The sequence below is a fragment of the Chrysemys picta genome, chromosome 1 (assembly GCF_011386835.1).
Source record: "Chrysemys picta bellii isolate R12L10 chromosome 1, ASM1138683v2, whole genome shotgun sequence".
Lineage (NCBI taxonomy): Eukaryota > Metazoa > Chordata > Testudines > Emydidae > Chrysemys > Chrysemys picta.
The window spans coordinates 355613701-355624477 of NC_088791.1; the positions used below are offsets into that span (position 1 = coordinate 355613701).

At 46.0% G+C, this 10777-nt stretch overlaps 1 protein-coding gene across 1 annotated transcript; it reads left to right on the forward strand.

Annotated features, from left to right (window-relative positions):
• The first annotated feature begins 2120 nt into the window (after positions 1 to 2120).
• Positions 2121 to 3068, forward strand: LOC101930823 (olfactory receptor 52E8-like). The gene has a single exon (XM_005312875.4). The coding sequence runs from the start codon at positions 2121 to 2123 to the stop codon at positions 3066 to 3068; it is 948 nt and encodes a 315-aa protein (XP_005312932.4).
• The last annotated feature ends 7709 nt before the right edge of the window (positions 3069 to 10777 follow it).

Here is a 10777-nt window from a genome sequence, read left to right on the forward strand (position 1 = left end):
CTTCCCCTGCTCCAACTCACCACTCCCCTGTTTATGCATCTGAGGACCACATCATCCCTTTATGCTACAGCATCGCACTGGTAACTCATGTTGAGTTGGTTGTCCACAATGACCCCTAAATCCTTTTCAGGGTCCTTGTGTTCCATAATACAGTGCTGTAGTGTGTGGGTCTGGCCTGCATTCCCTGTTTGAGAGAGTAATTTTGCATTTGAATGTATTAAAACATTTTGTTTGCATTGGCCCCTCTTACCAAATACTCCATATCAATCTGTATGCTTGCCCTGGGCTCCTCATTGTATCCACTGTGCCAATTTTTGGGTCATCTGCAAATTTTATCTGCAGTTATTTTCTATTTCCTTCCAGATCATTGATTAAAATATTGAATAGCATCGGGCGTAGAACTGATCCCTACAGAACCCCACTACAAACAGCCCCATTTACTGATGAAGGTCTATTGACTACAGCTTTCTGAGATCCATCAGTTAGCCAGTTTCCAGTCCATTTTACATGTTCTCTACTAATATTTGAGAGTGTAATTTTTTTAACTCAATATTTTCCCCTACTAAATCAAATACATCTGAGAAATCAAGGTTTGTTGCAGCTACGTGATTCACTTGATCAACCAATGTGTACTCTCATAAAAGGATAAAATCAGGTTTATTTGACAAGACCTGTTTTGCATAAACCCTGTTGGTGACTGACATTACTTACATTTCTAGACTTTTTCTTGAACTCATCTCAAAAAAGCGTTCCCATTCTTTCTTAACCTTGTCAATTCTTTTATATAAAAAATTCCCTTTATTTTTAATACTCTACATTTAACACAGAAATTGACATAAAAAGTTTCTAGGATTTCTCTTGTTGTCAATATACTTAATAACCTCCTTTTTGTGATCCATAGCCCTGCCAAACATGGAGTTTACCCAAACGACATAACGTCTCTTATCAATTTTCATCACTTGCAACTTCTATTCTTGGCTATCTATTTTCCCTTTTTCTCTTTGTTATGTAATGCTACCTCCCCACCCAATTGCTGCCTTTACCACTGAACTGCATTTTTACCCAAAGTAGTTCACTTTGTTGATTGTGGAATCATGAGTTTTCTGCTATCTAATAAACTGTTATGAAATAATTATCAATATAAATTCATATTTTTTGTCTAAATTTTTCCTCCCAATCAGTTTTGCTGACAATTTTCCTCAGCTTTGGGGAATTAGTCCTCTTGGAGCACTAAGTGTCTATAGATAGGACTGGTTGGGAACTGTCCATTTGAATGTAAATCAGTTGCATTTTTAATTTTCTTCTTCTATATCATATGCTCTCTTCTTTGTCTCTTGTGTAAACTAAAGAGTCCCAGACTTTTCTATTTGTTTGCATATGGCAGCCTGCCCCATTCTTAGAGCCTGTTTTGGAAATTCCATTTATATACATTATATCCTTAATAGTGTCTGGGTGACCAAAACTGAACATTTTACTCTTCATCCCCTATCTTCGGGATCTGAACATTGCTTTTGTTTTATCCACTGCTGTGAATGAGCAGGTGTTTCTCTTCAGCTGATACCAATGGCATCCAGGTCTTTTCCATGAGGTATGTTCTAGTTGGGATGTTCTAGTTTCTCTCAGCACATGTATACCCAAAAGTTTGTTTTTTTTCCACTCTCAGATTTCAAGCAACTGGATGAATGGGGAATTCTCTACAGTATGGACTCCATATCTTGGCTGTCATTGCATTAAGGAACAATGATGGATAATGAGTATCCACACTTGTGTTTCCTGCTGGTTCCTCTTAAGGTTCCCCCAACATAAAGTGTAGGAATTATTAATGCTGGAGCACCACAAAATATGGAATTAGATTTAGTAGGGTCGTTGTTCATAGTTATTTTCTCTGAATAATGAAAATGCCATTTTTCAGTGTGTGAAGAGCGATCAAAATGCTTCTCTCATGAGAATAGCCTCCACTATTGTATGCAATGTCTCATATTAAGCTTTTCTCTCCATTCAGGCATTTCTACTGGGACCGTCACCAGAGACCCTGAGAACACACAGAAAGTCAGGGGAACGTACGGTACAAGTAGGAGACACCCTTATGCCTCAGAGTTGGACATCTTCTTCATCACTCCATGTCAGATTCCAACTCAACCGACTTCACCAACCCCTCCACCTTCATCCTACTTGGCATTCCTGGCCTAGAGGAAGCCCATGTCTGGATCTCCATCCCGTTCTGCACCATGTACGCCATAGCCTTGTTGGGGAACTTCGCCATCCTGTTCATTGTGAAGAGGGAGTCGAGCCTCCACGAGCCCATGTTCTATTTCCTCTGCATGCTGGCCGTCACCGACCTTGTCATGTCCACATCCACCGTACCCAAAATGCTGAGCATCTTCTGGTTCAATTCCAGGGAGATCAGTTTCAGGGCCTGCCTCACTCAGATGTACTTTGTTTACTCCTTCTCAGCGATGGAGTCTGGAATCCTCGTGGCCATGGCTTTTGATCGCTACGTCGCCATCTGCCATCCCCTGAGACATTCCACAATCCTGACAAACTCTGTTGTGGCCAAGATAGGTATGGCTGTGGTGCTGCGCAGTTGCATATTCACATTACCCTATCCCTTCCTGGCGAGACAGTGGCCATATTGCAGGACCAACATCATTCCCCATTCCTATTGTCGGCATATAGCTGTGGTGAACCTGGCCTGCGCTGACATCCGCATCAGTAGTTACTATGGCCTGTTTAATCTTTTCTCTGTGAACGGAATGGATGTGTTTTTTATCACAGTGTCCTATACTCAGATCCTGCGGGCCATCTTCCGCCTCCCCACAAAGGATGCCCAGCTCAAAACTTTTGGGACCTGCATCTCTCATCTTTGTGCCATCTTAGCTTTGTACATCCCAGATTTCTTTTCCTCTCTCACGCAGCGGTTTGGCCACAATGTGCCCCGGCACTTCCTCGTTCTCATTGCCAGTGTGTACCTGCTGGTGCCCCCCGTGCTACACCCCATCATTTACGGGTTGAGGACCAAACAGATCCGGGACAGGCTGCTCCAGCTCTTTTTTCATAAAGAGACTTAAATGTTTTCTCCTTGTGCTCTGGCTCTCAGATTGAGCTCTGTGCAGAGCTGGCTGGTCCATGGTCCACTTCCCTGAATCACTTACTGGACAGACAGAGAGACATTAAACCCTTTTCCGTCCTTACTGTGCTGTGTCAATGTGATGAACTGGGGAATCAGTCTATGTACACTACACTGGGTTGCCACTTTTCTAATTGCTGGTAGCTGGATCCCTGAAATTGCAATCTTGCCTCATCTCTTCTGTCAAGCCTCGATCCTGCTGTGTGTCTTCTCCCCAAGGCCCTGCCCATGTCACTTGCTCCTGTCTTCCCCTCCCTTTGTCAGCCATGACCCAGTCATCTCTAAAACCAATATGTGCTCACATCTTGTGGCAAGTCACATAAGGATACTGGTTAGTGTTAAAATTTTAATGTTTATTCTTACTTTGTTACTAACTCTGTGGAGAGAGAGTCCCCGTCAGGACTCCTGGGATCTATGTCAGCTCCGGGAGTGGAATGGGGTATAGTGTGTTACAGCAGGAGGCAGATACATCTGAGGTCTAAATAAGAAGATCATAAGGGCCATACTGGGTAAAACCAATGATCCATGTAGCCGAGTAGCCTGTCTTCTAACAGTCCCCAGTGCCAGGTGCTTCAGAGGGAATGAAGAGAACATGGTAATCCTCATGTGATTCATGTGGAGCAGTGGGTGAGGAGGGGAGGGAAGGGCAGGGAGGGCAGGGGGGAGAGGAGCCCTACTCATTTTTGTCCTCTCCATATTCCATACCATTGCCGCCCAGGGATTGTCTCATTTCCCCTCTCCTTGGATGGACTTCAGGAGGTGTTTTTTTTCTTGTCTCCCCACCCTGATGCTTTAGGGGCTGCTTTCTTCCCTACAGCTCCCTTACCCTTTCTGGAGGTAGAGACGGGTTGCGCAGCACCATTGGTACAGTCACAGCACCGGTGGTCTTCTCCCTCTTTGCCCATTTCTGTGGGCCACAGGGTCGTAATAGGGGCCCTGACAGAGGATCGTCATGGGTCTATTACCCCATCCCCCAGTGTGCTGTAGGATGAGTTTCCCTGTGTTTTGGTGGACACCTGTCATTTCAAGGGTAAAGTGAAGCTCCCTCTCCAGCGTTGAGGAGACTTCCATCTTGTCCTTTTAGCCATGAGCGCTGTTTGGAGGAGTGGAGGGGAACCGGGAGGTAGGACATCCTGGTCTATCTGTGGGCCTGCAACCTCTGTGACAAGCCTTGTAGGTTCGTCAGCGAATGTTGCAAGGCCGGCTGGGGATCCTCAGCCCTCAGAATGAAGCGAACCACCTTTTCAACATTGAACACCAGAGGCTCTAGGTGGGTCTCCACAGTTGCCGGGTGCTTTCCTTCCTTTGTGACCTAGTTTAGTTTGTGGTTTGCCTGCAGGAAACCCACATGGATCCAGCCACCGACACCAATTGGCAGCTGGAGTGGGGAGACCCGGTATATTGTAGATACCTCAGCTCTCATTCGGCTGGGGTGGCCACCCTGATCTCACCCTACCTACAGCCTGATATGCTGGGAGTTGAAGCCAGGTCACCTGCTGCACCTCCAGGCCTGTGTGGAGGGGCTGACATTGAATCTGTTCAATGTCTATCCACTGAATGCAGACCTGGAATGGGTGTGTTTCTATCAACAGGTGTCTGCTGTCCTTGGCATCTTGGATCCTCACTAGTGCCTGGTCCTGGGTGGGGATTTTAATACCATCTTTGAGGACCAGGATTGCTCAGGGATCAAGAGCAGTCAGACTGCTGCAGCATCCTCAGAGAGATCATCAATCATCACTCCCTGGTGGACATGTGATGCAACCAACACCCAGATGACAATTCCTCCTTTACATATATCCAGGTGGAGGTCGATCGGTTGTGCCACTCCTGGTTGGACGGCATGTATGTATTTTGTTTCCATCTTGACCGGTCTATTCCTGCAGCATTCAGCCGGCCCAGTTCTCGGCCCACCATTTAGTGGCCATGATGGCATCTTTCATCTCAGGGCTCACCTTGGGCTCTTCACACTTCATATCCCCCTGCACATACTCCAGGAGGTGGGGCCACCTTATTGCCTAATGCTCGGGTTTTCCTTGAATGGGTCCTACAAGAGGGTGCTCCCCATCAATGCCTCAGCCCAGGACCTCTGGAATTCTCGATTGGGCTCCTGTCCCATGAGTCCCCCCGATCCCCTCCCTTTCATGACCAGAGCAGGCACTTCCTGCAGCCAGTTCATTTCTGAATTCCTCCAAGGGAACAACTTTATAAGCTCATGCTCCACACGCTTCACTTCCTCAGCTGCCCTGATACCAAGTGGTGGGACATACTATCACCTTTAGAGGGTGAGGAACCCTCTTGGGCCAGAAAGTACTCCACCCTTGTCCCATTGCCCACCAGGGCTATCGGTTGGTGGCTCCTTCATGGACCATGAGCACGGGCACGTACCTGGGCCAGTTCACTCCCATTCCAGATGCCTGCCCATTTTGCAGCATGAGGTAGACCCTGTCAGATGCCTATCTACAATGCTCAAGGTTTCAGCCCCTATTCCTCCACAACTTCAACAGGAGGTTCTGGCTGCATTTTTACCCACACCTTTTAATATATGCTCAGTGTTTAGCTCAACATACAGTATGTTGCCTGCAGGTCCCTTGTCTTACAGGTGAAATATATTCTAATATAAGTGAGTAAACTTATTAATAAAACAAATAATCAAACCCATAAGGAAATAAGAAACTTTTAAGAAAAGATATATAGGCAAGCAAGTAGACTAGACTATAGGCTGCCACAGCTGCAGGCTGCTGGTTGGTAATGGCCAGGGACTTAGAAGTGAGAGAGAGGGAGGAAGGCACGTGTGTATGGAGGGGGGGGGCGGGGGGGGTTACAAAGGAAAGAGAGAGCTCGACCTAAATGCACCAGGAGAGAGAGAGAGAGAGAGAGAGAGAGAGAGAGAGATGGGATGGGATGAAACCCACTAGAACAGGGACTCCCTGTCTCTGCCGTTCTGGGGAGCACTTTCCAAGGGAGACAGAAACTCTCTTCCTGACCCCAAACAGGCACTGTGTGTTCCAGAAACATTTCCTTCAGGGAAGCTTGGATGGATCAGTTCTGGAACGAGAGCACTTGGGGATACACAGACGTCAAAGGAACCACATTTGGATGAAGAAAATAGCTTGTGGCACCTCCCAGGCCAGGCCCACTCCCCTTCAACATCTGTGTAGCAGCTCCAGGTTTGCTGTCACAGACCCGCTCAAGATTGTGCAGCTGGACACTCACCAGCCAACCATGTTTGGGGCCCACAAACAAGACCCTTGTGATTTTGAGTCACAGCACTGTTCAGGCCCTGCCTCTGGCTCTGGGTTTCTAAGCCCACTCTCGTAGTGCAGCTTCTGTTCTTGTGCCTCCATCTGGGAGCAGAAACCTGCACACCAAGCACCAAGGCCCTGAGGCTACCTTTGGCTTGGCTCCCCCAGACTCTCTAATTACTTCAGCCCATGCTTCCTTCAGCTCCCCCTTGGGCGCACTCTGTTTCCAGTTTCTCCTTTTCAGGTCACATGATCGCTAAACCAAACAGCCCCAGGCCCTGCAAAAGGGGTTGAGTGACACAGGAAAGAGTTAAGCAACTTGCAGGTTATTGACCCAGATTCACCCTTTGGAGACAGAGTAGAAAAATATGTAAATGGTAATTTGGACCATTCCATCTTAGATAGGCTAAAGCTTTGAAATGTAGACTTGTATTATTAATGAACTGATAGAAGTTAGTGACTTTACTAGTCTACATTTACCGACAGCCTGTTAGAGCTTAACAGTGTAACCAAATGATTCTCAGTTAATTCAGAGATGAAAAGGAAATATTATTAGGAGGAACTTGGGTGCAATAATATCATTTTCTGTATGGCTCTTTAAAGTTTTTGGTGAACTCTCTATAAACTGCTTAATGGATAATAACCTTATGTTAATCCAACTCTGAAGCCAGCCATCTCTACTATGAAACTGACTTAAAAACTCTAAACATGTCTCTGTGTATAATTATATTTTAACCGATGCTCTCTCTTTTTTATAAATCTTAGTTTAGTTAATAAGAATTGGCTGTAAGTGAGTATTTGGGTAATATCTGAAATATTCATTCACCTGGGAGACGATGTGTAGAATTCTTTGGGATTGGTAGATCTTTATTATATGATGATCAAGATTTTCAATACTCATCATCATACCTGACTTGGCTGTGTGGGTGGGAGCTCAATGCTGTTTTGCTTTAAGGCAGGGGTCTGAAACACGTGGCCCACAAGCCACATGCAGCCCACATAGTTATTTCCTGCGGCCTGCCATAGGCACCAACTCCACCGGCAGCCAAGCTCCCTTCCCCCCCCCCCACCTTACCCCCGAGTGCGCCACTTCCCCATTCCTCTGCCTACCTCCCTGCACTTCCCACTGCCCAACAGCTTTTCGGTGGTGCTTAGGACTTCCCAGGAAGGAGGGGGGAGGAGCAGGGATGCGGCGCACTCAAGGAAGAAGGTGGAGAAGAGGAGGACATGGGGCGGGGATCTGGGGAAAGAGTTGGAATGGGGGCGAGGAAGGGGTGGAAAGAGGCGGGGCAGAGGTGGGTCCTCATGGAAGGGGTGGTGTGGGGGCAGGGCCGGGGCAGAGCAGGGGGCTGTTGTATCTTGGTATGAAAAGGTATCAGTGACGCGGCCCTTGGTCCAATTTATTAGTCCTCATGTGGCCCTCGTGGTGATTTGAGTGTGAGATTCCTGCTTTAAGGGAACTGTGTAAAGCATTATGAAAGCTGTTTTGTTGCTGCCTTGGTAAATCCAAGTATTAGAATAAACACCCGTTTGGGGGATTGTCAGCCCCTTTCTTTGCAGTTTGCCCTAATTGAGCAATCTCAGAGTGGGCCCCCCGGAACACCATTCACAGGTTGCTAAAACAATTCCTCTACTTTAGCCCTGGTCTACACTATGAGTTTAGGTCTAATTTAGCAGCATTAGTTCGATTTAACCCACACCCATCCACATGACCAAGCCTGTTTTGCTGTCTGAAAGGGCTCTTAAAATCGATTTCTGTACTCCTCACACACTTCCTGCACATTTCCCGAGGAAGAATACACGTACCCGGGAGCCCATGACAGACAACATGGAGAAATTCGCTATTGAGGCAAGAGCAGGAGAGCAGAGTTGCAGCGGAAGCGGTGGAGGACAATGGTTAGCACCGTCTGGATTTCCCGAGGAAAAACGCACATACCAGGGAGCACAATGCAGACAACATGGAGAAATTCGCTATTGAGACAATAGCAGCAGAGCAGAGTTGCAGCGAAAAAAAAATCAATAAGGAAATGTTATTTACTCCTTCACATAACAGAGAGAACTGGGAGTCACCCAATGAAATTAATAGGCATCAGTTTTCAAACAAAAAAAAGTATTTCTTCACAGTCAATCTGTGCAACTCTGGGCCAGAGGATGTGGTGAAGGCCAAGACAGTAACAGGTTTCCAATAAAAGCTAGGCAAGTTTATGGAGCATAGGTTAATCAATGGCTATTAGCCTGGGATTGGCAGGGATGGTGTTCCTAGCATTTGTTTGCCAGAATCTGGGTGTGGGTGACATGAATCACTTGATGCTTTCTACATTCTGTTCATTCCCTCTGAGACACATGGTATTGGCCTTTCTTGGCAAACAGGATACTGGGTTAGATGGACCATTGGTCTTACCCAATATGGGCATTCCGATGTTCTTATGTAGTCCCAAGATGTATCTGCCCCCCACTGGAACCCACTCCCCTTCCAGACCTGACATAGAACCCAGGAGTCCTGACAGGGTCCCTCTCTCCATGGAGTTAGTAACAAAGTAAGAATATACATTAAACTTTTATACCTAACCAGTGTCCTTTAAGTGACTTGCCATGGGATTTCAGCTCATGTTAGCATTATAACTGAGGGAGTCTCATCTTTAATATTGTTTTTCTTTTATGTAGGATTTAGATACTGTGCTTCTGTCAAAAAACAAACAAACAGAGTTTTCAATAGTCTAAGTAGCGTCTTCTCTCACGGTTAAAGTTGCCACCCCTATCAAAAAATGAAATGTCTCTCTTGCAGCTTGGGGTGAGGGGAGGGATGTGGAAATAATCCAGCAAGTGACGAGGAAGCTAGAGAAAGCGGCATGTCCTTGGGCTAGAAGAGGCACAACAGGGGTGCAGTCTTGGCAGAAGAGGTGAGGGAAGGGGTGGGTTTTCAGGGATCCAGTTAGCAGCAGTTAGAAAGGTGGCAACCCAATATATTGTACATAGACCGATTCCCCAGCTTGTCATGCTGACACAGTGAGGTTAGGGAAGAGTTTCAAGTCTTTCTGACTATCCGGTAAGTGATTCAGGGAAGACGGCCCAGAACCCTGTCACCAGCCTGCTTGTCACGGAGCTCAATCTACTTTCTCAACACCAGTCATGTTTTAATACACCTCAATCCTATCTCCCCTTAACCGTCTCTTTTCCAAACTGAAAAGTCCCAATCTTATTAATCTCTCCTCATACGGAAGCCATTCCATTCCCCAACACATTTTGGTTGCGCTTTTCTGAACCTTTTCCAATTCCAATATATTTTGAGATGGGGTGAGCACATCTGAATGCAATATGCAAGATATGGGCGTAGCATGGATTTATATAGAAGCAATATGATATTTTCTGTCGTAATTTATATATCATCTTTCTATGTGTAATATTGAATATTGTCCAAGGACTTTTATCAAACCCATGTGTTGTACCCCTGTGTAATACCCCTCTGGTAGATAGGGCCACATAGGTGTGAGTTGATGGACCTTAGCTCTCACAATGGGTCATAGAAGAAATACACCCTGGTAGGGACCATTGAATTGTGGATGGAGGTAAATGCCTGGTTACGCAGGTGGTGTTGGAGAGAGGGCTTTGAATTCTTTGACCATGGGATGTTGATCCAGAAAGAAGGATTCTTAGGAAGAGATGGGATCCACCCACTGAAGAGAGGGAAGAGCAACTTTGCAGGCAGGCTTGCTAACCTAGTGAGGAGGGCTTTAAAGTAGGTTCGCCGGGGGATGGTGACCTAAGCCCAGAGGTAAGTGGGGAAGTGGGATACCGGGAGAAATAAAAAGTAGGAGGGTACAAGACAGGAAGCCTCTTGATTCATAGTGAGAAAGTAGGGCAATCAGCTAATTATCTTAGGTGCATGTACACGAACGCAAGAAGCCCGGGAGACAAGCAGGAAGAATTGGAAGTCCTGGCACAATCAAGGAACTATGATGTGATTGGAATAACAGAAATTTCGTGGGGCAATTCACATGACTGGAGCACAGTCATGAATGGGTACAAACTGTTCAGGAAGAACAGGTCCAGAAGGAAAGGGGGAGGAGTTGCATTGTGTCTAAGAGAGTGGCATGATTGCTCAGAACTCCAGTATGAAACTGAAGTAAAGCGTCTTTGAGAGTCTTTGGGTTAAGTGGCAGGCTTTAAATTAGGTGTTACTCATTAAGAAGGAGATCTTGGAGTCACTGTGGATAGTTCTCTGAAAACATCTGCTCAATGTGCAGTGGCAATCAAAAAAGCTAAGAGAATGTTGGGAATCATTAGGAAAGGGATAGATAATAGGACAGAAAATATCATACTGCCTCTATAAATCCATGATACATCCACATCATGAATACTGTATGCATATCTGGTCTCCCTCACTCCAAAAAGATATTTGGAAAAGGTA